General features: G+C 33.0%; 3 protein-coding genes and 1 pseudogene across 3 annotated transcripts; 1 reads left to right on the top strand and 3 right to left on the bottom strand.

Annotated features, from left to right (window-relative positions):
• Positions 1 to 2513: 2513 nt before the first annotated feature.
• On the bottom strand, positions 2514 to 3078 carry LOC147942576 (uncharacterized; annotated as a pseudogene).
• Positions 3079 to 5930: 2852 nt separating this feature from the next.
• LOC104698901 (uncharacterized) lies at positions 5931 to 8280 on the bottom strand. Its single transcript, XM_010414282.2, has 7 exons — positions 8200 to 8280; positions 7863 to 7890; positions 7428 to 7653; positions 7141 to 7313; positions 6636 to 6915; positions 6356 to 6504; positions 5931 to 6163 (listed from the first exon to the last, which is right to left on the bottom strand). The coding sequence occupies exons 1-7, from the start codon at positions 8278 to 8280 to the stop codon at positions 5931 to 5933; spliced, it is 1170 nt and encodes a 389-aa protein (XP_010412584.2).
• A 1588-nt stretch (positions 8281 to 9868) lies between these two features.
• On the top strand, positions 9869 to 13585 carry LOC104747442 (uncharacterized). The gene is made up of 5 exons (XM_087456122.1): positions 9869 to 10729; positions 10848 to 11048; positions 12292 to 12599; positions 12681 to 12786; positions 12872 to 13585. The coding sequence occupies exons 1-5, from the start codon at positions 9869 to 9871 to the stop codon at positions 13583 to 13585; spliced, it is 2190 nt and encodes a 729-aa protein (XP_087312248.1).
• Positions 13586 to 13971: 386 nt separating this feature from the next.
• Positions 13972 to 16334, bottom strand: LOC104783558 (uncharacterized). Its single transcript, XM_087456121.1, has 7 exons — positions 16211 to 16334; positions 15507 to 15640; positions 15229 to 15387; positions 14894 to 15139; positions 14703 to 14787; positions 14516 to 14580; positions 13972 to 14433 (listed from the first exon to the last, which is right to left on the bottom strand). Exons 1-7 carry the CDS (start codon positions 16332 to 16334, stop codon positions 13972 to 13974), a joined length of 1275 nt encoding a protein of 424 aa, XP_087312247.1.
• Between the last annotated feature and the right edge of the window lie 3290 nt (positions 16335 to 19624).

Genomic DNA, 19624 nt, shown 5'->3' with positions numbered 1-19624 from the left:
ATGGAGCTCAAATTGTCACAAACAGCTCGGAACTCCCGATAATAAGCAGTAAAGGTTTTACCCTTGATGTTCAAGAGCTGCAACCGACGTCGAAGGTCAAATTCACGAGCAACAGAGCTTTTGTTAAAGTTTGCATCAAGAGACAACCAAACATCTTGAGATGTAGACAGAGCATGAACGAGACCTAACACCTCTTCAGTAAGAGTACCGAAAATCCAAGACTTGACGAGCTCGTCTGTGCAGATCCAAGCTTCATAGTCTGGATTTGGAGCTTCAACAGCGTTAGTGACAGTAGTGGGACTTGGTTTTGCAATGCTCCCATTGACGAAGCCTAGAAGTTTCTGACAACGAAGAAGGGATTCAAACTGGGTTTTCCAAAGAAGATAATTGTTGTCGCTCAGTTTGATTGTAACTGAGCTAGCAATGTGAAGAGAAGATGGAAAAGGGTAAGAACTCTGATACCATGTGAATCAACAAAGGAAAGATAACTTTGAAAGAATAAAAGACTTGTATTGAACTTTCGTTAATGTTTACAATGGGCAACGGTTCATTCTTATACTACAAGGAAGAACATTCTAGATCTATAATGCAATGCAGGATCTGATTACAAGTGTCAATCATCTAGCCACTCTCTTCTGATAGGATGGGACAGAAACGGTTTGATAGTACGATGGTCAGAGGACCTGCCATTTCTATCTTTGGTTCCTTTTGTGTAACCTGCAATTTCGTCTCATATGGTTGCAGAGAGGACAGAGTAGGTTGCAGAGATTGCAGAGGGAAGCGTATCTCATTTGTCTTGTTATGGATATGATTTGGGGTTTGGGCCTTGACTTGTTGAACCTGAGGCCTCTATTTATTAATTATTAAAATAATAGTTTCAGTAAAAAAAAAATTGTTTGTCATTGATATTTATTATTATTTATCAACCATTACTATCATCATTTTTAAAAAGTTATTTGTTTGAGTCGTCTTTATTACTTTGACGCGTCTTGGATTTTTACAGATATAAAGCTTTTTACTGAGAACAAAACTTTTAAAACAAAGAATATCATAGTCATTTAATCAAAAGTATTTAGATAAAGAACTAGGAAGTTGGTTTTTTTTTTGTCATCTATTACATCATTATTAAAGATATTTGATCTAATCTTATTATGATGATATTCAATTATCTGCAACATATGCGGTTATGATGAACAGCTCTCACGAATAATGTATTTCACTAGACCTCAGCATTCGGTTAACCGTTTGGTTTCAGTTAACTCGGATCTGGTAATATAATAATCATTTGGTTATCGGGTCCCTTTGGTTATCTTAGTAATTCGAATAATACATATCATATGTGAAATATCACAGCAATTCGAATGCGTCTTCGAGGGTTTAGTTGCACAAACCCTTTAATTAAATATATAAAGATCGGTGATAAACATACACTTATGACTTAAAAAAATAAAATAGATCTTCACATTTGACTAACAAAAGAGAAAAAAGGATATACATTAATTTAACATTAATTTGTAACATTAATTTGTAGATGAAGTATTTACTCAATTGTTTTTTTCCGGTTCTATAACATTAATTTGTAGATGAAGTATTTAGGGGGGTTATTGAATCCTTGATTTTAATGGATTTAGAAATCCAAGTTAAATCATGTGTTATTCAATCATTCATTTTAAAATCTTTACTAAAATTATGTGTTATTGGATTTATGAATTCTAAATCCTAATTAAAATCACCCCTTATTCATTATTAAAGATTTGAGTATGGATTTGATTTCATATTGGATTTGGATGGATTTGAAAATATGTTTTACTTATAAAAATAGAGATTGAAATCCTTGGTCTCCACCTAGTTATTTGGGTGGATTTGGAAAAAAAAACTAACAATACGTAACAATAACAATACGTAACAATACTCGTAACAATTCATGCATGATCTCCATAATATGGTTGGTTTGCAAAGAGTGTTCATGCACGAACATAACAATACGTATCAATACGTAAATGTCGGACATGATAAAGAATGAGAAATAATTCAACCTATAATATCGGACATAACAATACGTAACAGCAAACCAACCATATTAGAAGACAAAAAATCATGAAGCATCTAATAAAAATAATTCAACTTATAAAGAGAAAGCAGAAAGGGTGTTTCCCTAATAATAATTAGCACTCCATCACGTTACGCTTAATCCAACCATAACGCTCATCAGTGGACATGCTAACAATGACTCCTTTCATTCCTAATTGGTGAATCACTTTGCCTGCATCCCTAACGAACGTTTTCTTCCAAATTAGGAACTTCTTTGATAGCTTCCCATACATTATTTCTTTTCTTCTCGACCTCTCTTTGTTCAGCTTCTCTTTGTTGTCTTGTTTCTCTTTCTTGTATTAGATCGAAGAGTTTATGAGTTACTGTTGTCAATGAATTCATCTCTGCATGGACATCTGGTGAACCTTCAGATTGACTTGATGGTTCACTTACATTGTTAGTATTGCTTCTATGCTTCTTTCTTAAAGGTAGTTTGTTTAGAGAGCCCCTTGCATTGCTGCTTACAAAAGACAAAGGTGTTTCATGGTCTTCCTCAACATCCATAGAAAAATCTTCAGTAGAACTTGTTTGCTTTGTTCCTGCAGTTCTACTTGTTTGAGCATCCGTACCATCACCTAATCCAATAGCATTTCCACCAGTTGCTAGGTTGTCCTCAAATATGATTTTGAGATCGTCAAATTCTTCAAATGTTTCATTTTGGAATTTTTTGAAATTCGGATGCCCCTAAATAAAAAGAAAAATAATTTAGCATAATTACAAATTTCAAAGTTTATTTGCTTATTATCTTAAAATTTTCACCATAAATAAATCCAAATAATTAAAAAATTGATACAACCTTCCATATTCTTTTGAAGGTTGTATTAGAAAAACATAAGAAAAGCTAAAGTTTATATACTTTACCTTTACATAATTAGCCCACACCTCAGCTGAAGCTGTAAACCTTTTTGTGCTTGGATCTCATCCAAACGCGGAACTGCAACGAAGAAGATCAAGACCACTATTGTATTTTCCCTTCAAGGTCTTCATTCTGTTTAGGTAGTGTTTATGAAGTTTGTCACCCCCATGTTTTTCATTAATAACAGGCAGTATTTTTCTTTCCACTGTAAACTTGCTAAATGCACCACTTGAATCACGCCAACCCACAGCAACACCGTCTACTAGTAATTCTATTAACGTTTTTGTTTCTTGTGGAGTCCATGGAAGGTAAAGATTTTTTTCTCGATCTTCTTGTGATTCACTCAGTGTTTTTTTTGGGTTAAAGTTTTGTGCTACACCTGTGACACAAAAAAACATAACTAGTAAATCTTTTCTTGCAAGTAAATAACATGATAATTAAAAATAATCAAGCAACGAACGGTCGAGACGTAAGTGAGCATGCACTACATGAAAATTTAAAAGAATAAGTAATATAAAAACTAAAAAGTTAATAAAGACACTTACAAACTAAAAAGTTAAGAACTATATGGTCGAGACATAGGTGCTCCAACTCTTTCTTATAATAATGAAGAAGTATTGATGGTGATCCAATAATATATAGTGTTTTTCTTTACCATATATTTCATATGAAAAATTGGTGATTTGACAAATATTTTTAGTTACAAAATTAGAAATATTACAATTCCTTGACTCACAAAAAAATTCGTAATATATCACCACTGAATCTTTGATTAAAAATTTGGAGATCTTACACTTTTTAACTTACATCGTAAAATACACTTTCTCGATAAATATTCGTATCTTTGAAAAACGCAAAATGTACATAAAACAAAAAGTTATGTGCCTTTGTAAAACGTAAAACTTACATAAAATAAAAATGTACATAAAACAAAAAATCCAGAACTATATGAACAAACTGTTACTTTCTCACTACGGCACCGTTCATATCCTCGATTTCCTGGGGACGCTACACGAAGAAAGAGCACCATCCATAAAGTAATGCGTCTTTTCTAACTTATTAGTTTTCTGTTAATTATTCTTTCAAACTTCTTTTTTTTTTGTCACAGGTGTACATCAAACATGTATCAAGAAGTCCATGATGAAAGAGAAAAAGATGCATTACATGATGACGCATTAGATAGTGATATTATTTTCTTGGTGCTCTTGATTTTCATTCAAATGCTATATTTGAGAAAATGTCAACGACCTCAATTGCAATATTCTATTCGACGTGCGATCACAAGAGAAGGTGAAATATATATAGAAAATATGCAAAAGAAAAAAGATTCGGATTTTAAACAGTTGTATCGAATGTATCACGAGACTTTTCTAAAATTATGTGTTCATATCCGAGAGCATACAGATCTATGTGATACAAAATATATTAGTGTTGAAGAAATGGTTGCAACTTTTCTTCTTATAGTTGGCCAAAATTGAAGGTATTGTCGTACAAAAGACACTTTTCATAGGTCATCGTTTGCAACAAGTGTAAACTGTCACAAAGTTTTACGGGCTCTAAATCAAATTGCTCCAAGTTTAATGGCTAAGCCTGAGATTACAGTGCCTACAAAAATTAGAGAAAGTACAACATTTTATCCGTATTTTAAGGTAAATTTTCCATACAATTATGTTTTTGCTTTTTTCATTATCTTTCATAGAATATAACTTTTTTTTTTTTAGGATTGTGTTGGAGCTATTGATGGTACACATACCCTTGCAATGGTACCAACAAAAAAAGCGCCTTCTTTTCGTAACAGAAAAGGTGTATATCGCAAAATGTGTTGGCTGCTTGTAATTTTGATCTTGAATTCATGTATGTGCTTAGTGGATGGGAAGGTTCAGCTCATGACTCAAAAGTATTAAATGATGCTTTGACAAGGAACACTAATCGACTACCAGTTCCAGAAGGTATTTACATGTCTTCCTATTGTAAATATGTTTTCTTAACATGACAAGTGACTGTATATTATTATTGTACTTCAGGAAAGTTTTATGTAGTAGATTGTGGATTTCCAAATCGTCGAAACTTTTTAGCTCCTTATCGTGGTGTCAGATATCATCTACAAGAGTTTTCTGGTCAAAATTCACAACCAGCAAATGCAAAAGAGTTGTTTAACCATCGTCATGCATCCCTAAGGAACGTGGTTGAAAGAATATTTGGTATTTTAAAATCTCGATTTGCAATCTTTAAGCACGCACCTCCTTTTCCTTATAAGACACAAACAAAGATTGTACTTGCATGTGTTGGTTTACATAATTTTCTGCGAACGTTTTGTCGAACGGATATTTTTCCAGAAGAAATCGAGAGTGCAGAAGAAGTTGTCGAAGAAATTAATGACGATGATAATGATGAAGTACTTACAACCCAAAAACAACAAAGAGAATATGCGAATGAGTGGAGAGAGACAATAGCATCAAACATGTGGACTGATTCAGTTGAGAATATTACATGAGAGATTATTTTTATAAGTTCTATTTCTTTTATAACTTTTGAATTTTATTCTCTAGAATTTTCAAATCCATTTTCTTTGACTTTCAAATCCACATTAATTGATTTTCAAAGCCATATTATTTGATTTTAAAATCCATAGAATTCCATGTGTATTTCCAAATCTTATAAGGATTTCAAATCCATTAAAATCAAGGATGCAATAACCCCCTTACTTTATTTTGTCGAATATACATTTTTTAAAAGGGCACTCATTTATTCAGAGTTAAACAGTGAAGCTCATTTGCTATAATCTTATATATACTCTTATTATATATACAGTACTACCATTTAGAAACAAGGATAATCACACAATGTGGAAAAGAGTACAAAACTCATTATTATTTTGGACACACATGGAGTATAAACAAAAGAGTAGATTTATTATTATTTTTTTTTTTTTTTTTGATAAAAAGAAGGGTAGATTGCGATGAAAGAGTTATAGAAACCTTTCTTATTTTGGACACATAAACAAAAGAGAGGTAGGGGATATAGGGATGTTGTTTTTGGGCTCACCATAGACCCTAGTTAATTTAATTGGAGTGTGTTTAGAGAAGGCCATGATCTCGACTTGAACTTGAAGTATATCGTTCACAACAAAACCTTTGGATTTATCTTGAAGATCTGCAAGAGTTATGAACTCCTGGAAACCCCATCCATTTTCTACTGCATTGGGCCATCCCTCAACTTACCATAATAAGAAAAGAAAAAACAAATTATAACCGCCACAATAACAAAGATAAACATGTTTTAAAGATATCATTAAATTTGTAACGATTTGAAAATCCAGTTTTGCAGGATCCGAAACGAAACTATGCGAACTCAGATCTTGGGATATTACTTCAATTACTAAAAATATTAAGAGAAATATGCACTCACCTTGCTTCGCCATATTCTGGGATGTGATTTGGTTTAGAACTCGTAGCGTGGCTTTCATGTAATTGATTTCTTTATTCTCACTCAACAGGAAGAGTGACAGATATTTATCCTTTCCAACACCATATCCCTTTGGATAAACTTTCAAAACCCTAATAATCATTAAAACCAATCATATAACAAACAGTTAGTGAAAGAGAGTGTGTGTGTAAAGAGAGTGAAGAGAGAGAGAGAGAGAGAGAGAGAGAGAGAGAGAGAGAGAGAGAGAGAGAGAGAGAGTCACCAGTTTCTGTTTCCAGAAGAAAACGTATTGGATGTGTAAGAGTAATTATAGAGGGTAGAGAAATTGGTGAGGTTCCAAGTGAAAATGGGGTTGGTGACGTTTTCATCATAAGAGAAAACTTCCCTCTGGTAACTTTGATCAACAAAGATATCTATTCCAAACTTACATTCCCCTCCGTCGTAAATAAATACCGACGATCCCTCGACGAAACATGCCGTGGACAGAAAGTACGGCATTCCCCACTCCGTTTTTAAACTATGAAACCTTACTGGCTCACTTTCTATAGCCAGAAAAAAAAACTATTTTGAGAAACTTTCCAATCAATTCCTCATTAACCAAAAAGAATAAAATTTTAATTGTATGTGGTCTTGACCAGTACAGTTGAGAACAACATAGTAACGGCCACTAGCTAGACTTGCATCACTTAGTTATGTTTTAAGGTAAAAAAAAAAATAGTCTTACGTACCAATGTATCGATCCTTCTATAAATTAAGTACCTACGTACCTTGGTGTATAGAGTAGAAACGATTGAAACCGTCGTAGACGAAGAACTTGATATCTGCATACACATCTTGTGGGTTGGTGATGAAGATCGAGTTATCGATTTTTATATAAACCGAAACCCATCCTGGCAGTACTCCTTCCTTCGTGTTTCCGTTCGGGTAGATTTTAAACGTCCTTGTAACATTTATTTAAACAAAAACAAATGAATAGGGATACAGTTAATGACATGTAATATAATATAAGCTACCAAAATTTGAAGTTGCAATGGTCTTGACGTGAATGACGTACCACGTATATCCACCGGAAGTGAAAGGAAGGGACTCGTAATATCCATCCTTGACCAGCTCCACCATTTTCGCATAAGAGTCGAACGCGATGTTGTAAGTTGTTGGATGACGTACTCTCAAATATTGTTCTAAACGTACCTCGAGCTTCTCGTGTTTTTGCGACCCTTTAAAAGTTATTATTTTATTTTCGTTATTAAGATTTTCCCGTGGTTTGGCAGATCTTACAACTTCATTTACGAAAGTACTCTAACTCTAAACATGTTATATAATTTATGATTCTATTAATACATAAGATTTTTTTATGATATCTATTTAATAATAATGTTGGTTTAGACTAGAGTTGTAATTAGACCAAAAAAAAAATGATATATAATTTTCATTTTCAACGCGATTGAGGTTGTCCAAACTTTTGGTAATCACATCAACGAGACCTAACCTTTTACTACATCAGAAACATGATCCTCCTGTATTCAAATGGAAAATCAGAAAAAGGAAAGAAAAGAACAGTCAAATTACACCACTGATCAATATATATGAGTTCATATTGTTATTAATTTCTTTTTCACTTGTAGTGACAAAATTTGCATACAAATCATTGGCAATTTCAGAACAAACGACTCAAAGACTCACAGGACGTTGTGTACTTGTGTTTATACACTTTGACCACGTATCATACATCGCAATAATTACGAAAACAAAAAATCCACCCTATGAAAAATACATGGATCATCTAAAATTTACGAATATAGAAAGCTCAGTTAGGTAATTTGAACCTGATGTGAAGAGTTGTCAGAACTAGGATCGATCTCGGAGCTTATCCCTTTCGTCTCTTCTTCTTTGATTGCACTGACCATGGTAAGGAAAAAAAAACAGAACAAATGGTGGGAAAAATAAAAGACTCACAATAAGTATTATTTAAATCCGTCTTACGATGTATCTCAAAGCTCATTTTGTTTGTGTCTGATAATTATTAAGCAATATTTTCAATTTAAAAATGACTTTTATTTGAGTCTGTTTTCTATTAACCAATTGTAGTTTCAGTTTAAAAAAAGACTTTTGTTTGAGTCTGATATTTATCAAGCAATAGTTTTAATTTAAAAAAACAATTTTGGTAAGTATGATATTTATTAGTGAAAATAGACCAGATTGACACAAAATTGAAAAAATATTGCTAGATTGACACCCTCCCTTAGAAGAAAACTAGATTGACACAATGTTATGTTTAAATTACCAAAAGGCCAACTAAAATTGAAATAGGAAATAAAAAATATCAAATTAAATACTAAATAAAATCTAATAATACTGATCGTCAAAAAAAAAATCTAATAATACAAAAAACATAAAAACAAAACCCGACCCTCAATTATTTTTTTCCTTCGTTACCACCGAGAACTTGTTTCTTCCGCCGGGGAAGAAACAGTTTTACAGTCAATATAAAAAAAAATCGGCCACTTTGGGTGATTGATTTTCGGATTCGGTGGTTGTTGATATTCGGATTCGGTGGGTGGTAGATTTTAGAGAGTAGTTGGCTCTCGTTTTCCGCCAGCGAAATAAGAACCGTTTTCGGTTCCGGTGGCGTTCGATTTTGTCCGGCGGTAAGTGTTGTGTTTTTTTCCTTTATAGAATCGATTACTCAGTTGATTGAAATTGTAGATTAACCTTGATTTTGTTTTGGGTCTTGTTATTCAATAGTTTTGGTTTCCACTTCAAGCTCGTTTTTTGAAGTCTGATTTGATTTTGTCGTGGAACCAATAGCTTTGGTCGGTGGTTCTTCATAAATCCGGTATGTTTTCAGTTCTCTTCCTCCTCCCCCTGTTTCATTCATCATAGCTGTTTATTCAAAACTTAGAGCGCCAATAGGAGGCGCCAATTCTTTCGGTTAATTCCGCTTAGACCCACACTGATTTCTTTTCTATTGTTGGATTGAATACGGATGAGTCCATCAACCCGACACCTAGGAGTACTAAAATTTTGAATTGTTTGGTTTTCTAGTAATCTTGAAGTCAACAGTTCGAATAGTTTGCTTTTCGTCAAATCTTTTTTCCAAAACATAACAGAGACATGATAGGCTAGGTCCAGTGAACATGATAAGTGTTTGTCTTCACTGTTTAATTTCTCTATTGTATTTTTGATGATTCAGATCTTCAGTTCCAAGCACAATTTAAAGGAAACCCAGTTTAGCATTCGTCCAGCTTTTTTTAGGTTCATTTAGCTTTTTATTTGGTATGCTGTTCTTTTCTGATTGTTTTCATCGGTAATATATAATAATAACTCACATTGTGAATGATGCATTGTACTTTTTTGGGTCCCCTTTCGTTACTTCCTCTTATGTTTTAGCTTCTTTCATATTATATAAGTATTGTGTGTGTGTGTCTTTTTAAAACTGCCAACTTGTGAATGATTTAGTTTTATCCTAACTGTTTTTTTTTTGTATGTTTAGGAATGGCATCATCAAGCAATATCATCAAATATCCTCCTCTACTTTATGAAGAAGGGAAATCGCCTCTCCAACATAGGAGCATGAACCACAATTGTTTTGTGTCCAAAATTGGAATTTTGAGAGAAGGATTAGGGGTGGATGTGTGTGATAAACTCAAGGACTCATCTCTTGGAGTGTTTATAAAGTTTGCTGAATTGGAATACACCTGGGCTGCGCAGAGAGTTCACTTTCTACTCACGCATCAGCTGAGAATCAACAACATTCATGAGGTTTGGTCTTTGATCGATAATAGGCCAATTAGATTTTCTTTAAATGAGTTTGCAGAGATAACAAGGTTAAATTGTGATGCATTTGACCCTTTAGAGAACTTTGATATTGATCACCATGATTTCTGGAAAGAAATGAAAATACCAACAACCCTTGATGGTCCTATATGGAGTGAGTTGGTAAAAGTTATTGATTCTAGCAAAACATGGCATCTTGATAAGAGGATGATGGTTGGTAGGTTATGTTTGTTGTCAGTATGCGTACATGGAATTCATCATACATCTAGAATCCCGTTGGCGACCGCTAAGAGAGTTTTAGATCCAGTTGCTTTTGAAAAACATCAATGGGGTTGGGTTGCTTGTAGTAGTCTAGTGAATTCTATGAAGATGGTTGACTATCACAGAGATTCATACACCATACACGGGTGTGTTCATGCTTTGTTAATTTGGTTGTATGAGAGTGTTACTGGAATAGGAGAAAGTTATGAGTTTAGAAGGATAGAAACCACTAGTGTTCCACTTCTTGATTGGCGATCATCTCGAAAACGTATCAACTTCACAAACTTCATCCAAAACGAGAAGAAGTTGCATGGACAGGTTAGTAGTGGTGCTAGTTTGTTACTATCTTTAAAAAAAAATACTTTTGACATCAACAAATAATTTGTGTGAATTTAAAGTTATTACTAGTGTTAATCACTTTATTCATGGCGTGTAGGTTCGTGTTAGGCATATGGTTCATGTTTCAGAGGAAAACATGTATCCTCTATGGTCTGACACAGATGAGCATACGGATCTACACCTAGACGAGCTACTTAAAGATCTCATTCATAACCGTTTGTCTCTAGATGCTTGGAGTTGTATCAAAACAGTTGGTATAAGTTCAAAAAAGAAGAAAAGAAGTGCTGAAGCTAATAAGGTGAATGACAACAGAGGGTGCAATCCTAAGAAAAAAAGATTGACAGATAGTGATCCTAAATGTGAACAAGGAGAAAATGTAACCAACATGGAGGTAAGGTTTCGTTTTCCTTTACCGTAATTGATTAACACTTTTTGTCTTCTCTATTATGATATTAATGAACATGTTATTGTAGGATGGTAAGGATGACAAGTCAATTTCTTTGGATATTTGGAGGGCGATTGAGAAAATGAATGAGACTATTTCTAACTTGGGAAAAACACTCAACAGTCGAATATATGCTTTGGAGAGTAAATTTGAAACATTCGTTGAAAAAAAAATGACGGTGTTCAAAGAGGAGATGGGTGAGAGGATTAAAGCATTGGAGAAAGAAAGAAAAGAGCCAAAAGACGCTGATGTACAGAATGATGCCACTTCGCACACCATTAACGATGATGAGGGAACAAGTAAAGCACCTGTAAGTTACATTTTCCTTTACTTCTCATGTTCTGTTGTTGTCTAAAACTTCTCATGTTCTGTTTTTAAAAAACTCTCGTTTTATTTTTTTACTTCTCATGTTCTGTTTTTTTAAAGCTTCTCATGTTCTGAATTTTTAAAGCTTCTAATGTTCTGTTTTTTTTAAACTTCCCATGTTCTGTTTTTTTTAAACTTCCCATGTTCTGTTTTTTTAAAACTTCTCATGTTCTGTTTTTTTTAAACTTCCCATGTTCTGTTTTTTTAAAACTTCTCATGTTCTGTTTTTTTTTTAAACTTCTCATGTTCTGTTTTTTTAAAACTTCTCATGTTCTGTTTTTTTTTACTTCTCATGTTCTGTTTGTTAAAGCTTCTCATGTTCTGAATTTTTAAAACTTCTCATGTTCTGTTTTTTTTAAACTTCTCATGTTCTGTTTTTTTAAACTTCTCATGTTCTGTTTGTTAAAGCTTATCATGTTTCGTTACTTCTCATGTTCTTTTTTTTTTGTTATAAACTTATACGCTTCTCATCTTAATATCAAACTTCTAATGTTCTGTTTTTTTTTTCTTAAACATATCATTTCTCGATTTTCTTACCTCCTTCTTGGAATGTTCTGTTTGGTTGTAGTCATGGATTGTTGAGATGAAGCAGACATCACAAGATGAATTTCCAGTTCAAAGGGTGGTGAGGAAGGAATCTGTGAAGGTTGAGAAGAAGTAAACTTCCAAGAAGAAGAAGATTATTGGTCTTGCTTCTGACGATGTTAAGGATATTACTACCCAAGTTCAGAAAGCTAAATTGAAAATAGCTTCCAATTCTGAAGATACATGGTCCAACAAGGAGGATCAGTTGGTATATAAAAAACTTGAGGTGACATTAAACCTCCTTGGAGAGGCTTTGACGAAGTTGGATGGACCTGGACCTTCGGAGACTTCTAGACGCGTGCCCCAGTTGGCAGAATCGCAGAAGTATCCTTACCTTGGTAACTCGACAGTCAAGCGGATCATTACAGAGGGTGATAATGTGTTAGGCGATCATCTTAAGCCTGCAGATGATGAGAAACATCAGAGACTTCTGGATTTTCTCAGCCTTGATAAGTATACATCAACAACTCTGAATAGTTTATAAAAGTTACTATCATTATCTATATATGTACTAACTCTTTCTTATATTCACAGGGAAGAGCCACTTAGCACCAGCAACGCAGCTGTGAGATTCTATTGGCAAATTATGACTCCAAGGAAACATTGGCCAAGCTATGACTATGGATGGTTGACAGACCATGTAAGTTTATTTTTGATAATTTAGTATGGGCGTTTATTCAATACTATATTTTCGCTTATTCTAGTTTTTATTTTTTTGAATGTAGCACATGGGTTGTGCAATGGCTAAGTTCCGGCGAAGATATATGCGTGAGCCTTGTCCGTATCCTAAAGAGCGCATAGCTTTCTTAGACCAAGATCTGATCACTACATTGAAGAATGACTACATGCAGTTTGATATGGGGCCTAAGAATTTTGTGTTTCGGGATTCCTATGTGAAACACGTTTTTGGTGAATATCTTGAGGAGTCAGCTACGAACAAGAAGTGGTGGATTGATGTGGATAACTTATACGCTTGTCTTTTTGTCAATGGGAACCATTGGGTGGCTTTGGATATTGACTTGCGGGGTAAGAAGATTCACGTCTATGATAGCATACCAACCATGGTGAGTGACGATCAAATGGCCATTGCATGTTTGCCTTTAAGGCGAATGATTCCAGCGATGTTAAGTGACATGATTCCTGAGACAAACCGTAAGAAGAGCAGAGCAATGTTGGAATTGAGAAGGGTGAAGAAAAATGTTCCTCGGAATGAAAATCCAGGTGATTGTGGTGTGTATGCTCTTAAGTACATTGAATGTTTAGCTCTTTGGAAAACATTTGATGGGCTTTGCGATGAGAACATGTTGGCTCTTCGGATTAAACTTGCAGCGGAATTATACGACGAAGTCAGAGAATTAGCCATACCAGCTAATATGACTGATTCACATCCTCGAGCTAAAGCTATTATCATCCCTTCCCTAGTTGATGAGTCCTTGTAGACTATTTTGTTTCATTGTCTTACGTTTTGTAATAAGATGATAATTGTAGACTATTCTTCTTTTGCATGTGAATTTGAACGTGAATGATGATAATATAACTTGAAGATTATTTCTCTTATTTTTCCCACGAGTAATGCATATACTCATTATAAAATTTTAAATTTGAACGTAAATGATGATAATATAACTTGAAGACTTGTAGACTATTTCTCTTATTTTTACCACGAGTAAAGCATATACTCATTTTAAATTTTAAATTGTTACTAACAAAAGAAGTGGAGAATATAAAAGAACATTGAACTAAAAAGAGTTCTATGTCAATGAAAGCATCGTCATTTTAAACAAAAATATAAAGAGAACTTGGGAAGATAACAAAAACTAGGAAATTATAGAGTACATGTCTTGCGATTATTTCCTACTTGGTTGCAATTACCACATGTGTATTGTTTTCTTGGCTTCTTCTTTTCCATTGCAATTTCCAATGCTGATTTGATTCTTGAATTCTTTGGTCTACCTGGTTGTTGTTTTGGAATCGGTGGTCTACATACCTTCGTTATCACATGTCCAGGAACAGATGTATCAAGCTCCCTTGGCATGATGGCATTCTGGTAGGAAGTGTAAACGTAGTGTTTCCGATAATAAGGATGACTCATTGAAATGCGAGAAATGTTTATGAATTCACCGGCCGCAATTGCATGTGCACAAGGGAGTTTCTCCAAGTCAAACCTGCGACACGTACACTTTTTATCTTTCAAATTGACAACATGCAGAGATGTTCTACTTGTTACTTGTACTTGGTGTGCATCGATATCTTGGAGAGTAAGTAACTTAGCATAGTCCACACGGCCCTATAAAATAATAGCAACATTATATTAGAAACTTAGTTGTATAACATACACACTTGCTAAGAAAGGATAAAAACGAACAGACCTGGAGAATTTTCTCTACACCACGACTCAAGTCTGTTGTCATCTTCAATGCATCAGTCCTTCTATCTGAAAACCACCTAGTCATCATGGACCTTATTTCTTCCAATAGTTGTACAATAGGAAAGCTCCTAGCATGTGATATGACCTTATTCATTGATTCTGCAATGTTGCTTGTAAGCAAGTTGTACCTATCACCAGGGAAATGTACACGAGTCCACATACGCACATCACCCTTACGAGGTACTCATGTAGTGCTGGATTCATGGCTTCTATCTGATCAAATGTGGTTTGAAAGTCGATAAGTCTAAAAGCATTTGCCGCCTTTTTAACCAAAGCAAATTCTGCTCGACCTTTAAACCGAACCAAAATATTCTTGTACATAGTGGTATGTGCATATTCCCCTACTAGACTTCGGATAAACCTTTTTAATAGCTTTCCCAATTGATTTGTGCCTATCAGAAATAATGGAAAGGCTGTCATCATCAGGTATCACACAGCTGAGTTTCTTGAAAAACCATTCCCATGATTCATCATTCTCTGTATCAACCACGGCGAAAGCAATTGGAAAAATCTGAAAATTGCCATCTTGAGTTGTCGCTGTCAGTGGTGTCCCTAAGTATTTTCCCTGTAAAAAAGTACCATCCACAACAACCACTTTCCTCAAAAACGGAAATCCCTGTATGCTTGCACCAAATGCTAGAAAACAGTACTTACATCTTTGAGCTCATCAATATCGAGCTGTGTAAAAGTTCCATGATTTGCCCTTTTTATCATATACAAATATGTAGGAAGCTGCTCATAACCACTCTCTGGACTACCCCTGACAAACTCGCGAGCATGCCTTAACGTTCGATATGCTTTCCAATAATCCATCTATCATCAACAAATATTTTTTTTCATTGTTGTGAAACATTGTTGTGAAAAAAAAACGGAATAACGCTAAAGCTAAACAAAATAATCGAAATAATGCTAAATAAATGGAAAAATTATACCTTGATTTGAAAGCGTTTATTTAACGCTTCAGCAACATGCATTGGCAGTACCTTGGGACCAACTCCACCAACAAAATCTTTGTACAACTCTCCTAGAATATGATGATCTGCTTGTCGGGCACGTGTAGAGCGCTCTGTTACAGAACATGTATATGCTGAAATAAACACACGCACCTCAAACTTTGGAAAGTGATTTAATGTTGCAGCTCTTACCCTCCACTTGCATCCTTTAACCCAACACTTGACAATCAATAGTGTTGGTCTCGATTTGTAAACAAAATAATCAAACCTTTGTACCAAGGTTAGTATCTTCAACCGTGTTTTTAGGTGCTCCTTTGTATCATACATTTGCCCAACAGCCAAATTCACAGAAGACAAGTCTACCTTTGAGACATCAACAAGTTCCTTATTTTCTTCAATATAAAAAGATGAACTCCTTTTCTTCATTGGCAATTTATGATCCTCTTCTTCTGGTGGAATTCCGTCATAATCATCACAATAATCAAATCTACTATCATCTTCATCCATCTCTTCTTCATTTGTGTCGCTGGCCATATCAAGATACTCTTCTCCAACCTGATCATTTTCATATCTTCCTCGTTTCTTACCTTTGTGATTCAAATCAGTCTGTATTTTCTTCTTCACTTCAACACAAAGTCGACCTGTAACCCTTTCCAATTGTCCCAGAAAAGTGTGCAACTAACGAGAATTATCGATAATAACTGGTGGTGTATCACTGGGTAAATCCTGCAATAACCTCTTCGAGATCTTGTAACTCAAGACAACATCAAATACCTTGTTATCCAGCCTGTAATCCTCATATACCATTTCAATGCAATCATCAAATCTGCTTTGATTGTTACATTGTAGAATTCGTGAACCCCTTTCATTATCAACAACAAACAACCATTTGTTGTTGTCAAAGATCCAATTACCACAAACGAGAATCACCTGCTTCATATTTTCTTGGTTGTGTAACAATCACTCTAAAACGTGAAGGAAGGGATGAAAAAAAAAACCACCTTAAAAGGAAAATAATAGAGAAGTCGATTATGAACCCAAAAAGAAAAGAAAGCATGATTAAATCCATATTGGAGAGGAGGAAGAAGGAATTTATGGAAAGAAATAAGATGAACTCAAAAGAGAAAAAAAATTTCAGTCGATATAGGGGGAGGGGAGGCACGATACAAAAGAGAAAAAATAAGGTAAACCCTAGATTCTCGCCATATATGGCAACTGCTACAAAAGTCTGTCGCTTAACTTAAAAAAAAATCTGTCACAAAAGACACTAATAAATCTGTCATTACCCTGAAAAAAATCTGTTATAAAAAAATATGTTATCAAACTCGAAATAATAGATTTGTCATTACAGATAACAAATCTGCTGTCACTATATCAACAAAAAAACAAATCTGTTATCATTGTATTCATATATAATAAATCTGTTATCAAGTAACAGATTTTTTAGTAGGAAAAAAAACTGTCATAACATAAGAAAATCTGCCATAACGTATATTGTGCATGTGGGTCAATATAGCAATTTTAAAAAGACTTTCGAAAATCTGTTATCAAACAACAGATTTTTCTTTCAATCCAAAAATCAGTCATAACTTCAAAAAAATCTGTCACCACTAGATGTCAAACTAGCAATTATTTTTACGTTTATAAATCTGTCGCAATGTGACAGATTTTTTAAGTGAAAAATAAAACTGTTACAACAATCATAAAAAATCTGCTACAAAATTCCAAAAAATTTGACTAAAACAATGAAAATCTGTCGTGACTTTATAAATAAGTCTGTCGCGTTAAGAAAATCTGTTGTTCACAAAAAATCTGTCGTTACACACTTCAAATAAATCTGCCATAGAAAACAAATCTGCCGTCAAACTCTGCAAATTAATCTGTCATCTAAAATAAGCCTGCCAAAAAAAAACTGCCATCGACAATAAATATGCCACTTACAAATTAATCTGCCATTACTTATATGGCAGACTTTTATATTAAAAGAATGGAAGGAATATGCCATCGACAATAAAATGCCACTTACTCTGCAAATTGAAAGAATTTTTAACCAAGGGTAATATTGACTTTTTCCTAACAAAGCAAAAAAGGGTATTGTCGGTATGAAACTAACCCAACTGACCCTCAAATTATAGGAGCTAATCTAGCAATTAATTGCTCAATTTGGGTCAAACTAGTAATTTTCCCTATTTATTAAGCAACTAGATAAGACCCGTATATAGTTACACCGGTTAAAAATAAATATATAAATAATATATGAAATCTAAGAGATAATTTAAACAATTTTTAGTGATTTTTTCAAACCGAATTTGAATCTCCTTTTACTATTTTTTTAATATAATTTAAATATTTATACCCCCATAATTAATAAACTAAACTTCAGTTTTTGCTCACTTCACTTAAATGGTTTAGAGCTAAATTTTTCTATCAAACACACAATCTATGCATCATATCAAATCTATACCCTAGTTAGAATTAAAAATAATTAAAACCTGAAAAAAATTAATTAAAAATGAAAAACCATTAAAATTTTGGAAACCCAAAATTGTTGAAGATATTTTTTATATGCTGTAATCTCGAATGTAATAATTTTACATCACAGGAAAATGAAAATGTTAAAATATATAAATTAAACATAATTAAATATATACAAACATTCTCATTAAAAATGAAATTTTATTCCTATAAATCTAATTTTTCAAGTTATAAATTCATGTATCCATTAAAAATATAATATTGTACGTTAAAATTTATAAATGAATTAGCTATACTACTATTTTCATCATGTAATTGAAATTTATTCCAATAAAATTAATACTTTTTATTATGTTTTCACTTACAAATAAAAGAAACTATATTGCAATGATAAAGACACTATTTACAACAATAATTTTTTTTTGATGATAGCTATCATTAAATATATTTTATCTTGTTAATTTGAATTTTTGTGTTCATGTTTTTTTGATGATAGCTATCTTGAAAATTAGAAGAAAAAACTGATCTTAGAGGTAAATTTAATAATCTAAATAAACTAAAAAAACGAGATGCATAATACGTAATGTTTTTAATCTAAATAAACTAAAAAAACTGATGTACATATGTTTTTTGTTATGTAATCAAATGATTTTTTTAATGTAATTAGATGAAATTTATCAGCCAATAGGATTAGTTTTAAAAAGACTTTGTTTGAATCGTCTCTATGACTTTGGCGCATCTTAGATTTTGTAGATATAAAGCCGTTTACCAAAAATTAAACTTTTAAACAAAGAATTTGATAGTCAAACGTCTAGGTTTTATATAATATCCAAACACCATTACAATTTTACACAACAGTTTTAACAATATAATAGATTAAAAAAAAGTTCTTGCTTGCACAAAAAAATTTGTAAAACGCAAACAAGATACTACGGTTGCATACATTAGTCTCTATGAATGACACTTCACATGTGAAATATTAAAACATCACAACAGTTTGAATCCGTCTTCGGAACTGTCACAAAGTCCCTTTGTTGGAGTTTTATATTTATTAGGCAATAGATTCAATTTAAAAATAACTTTTATTTTGAGTGTATCTATAATTTTGGCGTGTTTTTGATATTTTAAATATAAAACCTTTTACCAAAAATAAAGGATTTCAAACCAAAAAAAATTGATAATGAGACATCTAGATCTCATATAATACATGGGACATTTTACATAACAGTTTTAGCAACTCTACCAAATTATTGGTTGCACAAAAATATAAAAAATGGAAACAAGAAACTACAGTTGCACACATTCCGCTCTATTAATGAATACATTATACATGTCATATGTGATCTATATGATTTCTTCTTCTTGACAAATAAAAAAAAACAAAAACAATTGAGTTGACTTAAATAAATATATTGTTTAAAAGACAAAAGTGTGTATACTTTATATAATTCTTAATACTAAAATTTAATAAAATATACAAAGATAGATGATAGATGTACACATTTGACTAACGAAAACGAAAAAAATGTACACGTTTTAGTCTTTTTTTTTTTTTCTCGGTTCCATAACATTAATTTGTAGATGAAATATTTACTTTGTCGAATATACATTTATAAAAAGGG

The sequence above is a fragment of the Camelina sativa genome, chromosome 6 (genome assembly GCF_030686135.1).
Source record: "Camelina sativa cultivar CO46 ecotype springtype chromosome 6, ASM3068613v1".
In the NCBI taxonomy this organism is placed as follows: domain Eukaryota; kingdom Viridiplantae; phylum Streptophyta; class Magnoliopsida; order Brassicales; family Brassicaceae; genus Camelina; species Camelina sativa.
Note: the sequence above shows the minus strand (reverse complement) of the source record. Positions and strands in the feature narration are given on the sequence as shown.

Coding starts and splice junctions, on each gene's coding strand:
- LOC104747442 (XM_087456122.1), top strand. CDS start 9,869: ATGGCATCATCAAGCAATATCATCAAATATCCTCCTCTACTTTATGAA. Junction 10,730..10,847: donor AGAAGAAGTTGCATGGACAG/GTTAGTAGTGGT, acceptor CATGGCGTGTAG/GTTCGTGTTAGGCATATGGT. Junction 11,049..12,291: donor GAAGTGCTGAAGCTAATAAG/GTGAATGACAAC, acceptor ACCCAAGTTCAG/AAAGCTAAATTGAAAATAGC.
- LOC104698901 (XM_010414282.2), bottom strand. CDS start 8,280: ATGGTCAGTGCAATCAAAGAAGAAGAGACGAAAGGGATAAGCTCCGAG. Junction 7,654..7,862: donor TGTTTCTGATGTAGTAAAAG/GTTAGGTCTCGT, acceptor TCGTAAATGAAG/TTGTAAGATCTGCCAAACCA. Junction 6,916..7,140: donor TTTCTACTCTATACACCAAG/GTACGTAGGTAC, acceptor TTCTGGCTATAG/AAAGTGAGCCAGTAAGGTTT.
- LOC104783558 (XM_087456121.1), bottom strand. CDS start 16,334: ATGGTATATGAGGATTACAGGCTGGATAACAAGGTATTTGATGTTGTC. Junction 14,788..14,893: donor GAATATGCACATACCACTAT/GTACAAGAATAT, acceptor ACATTTGATCAG/ATAGAAGCCATGAATCCAGC. Junction 14,581..14,702: donor GTACATTTCCCTGGTGATAG/GTACAACTTGCT, acceptor GGTGGTTTTCAG/ATAGAAGGACTGATGCATTG.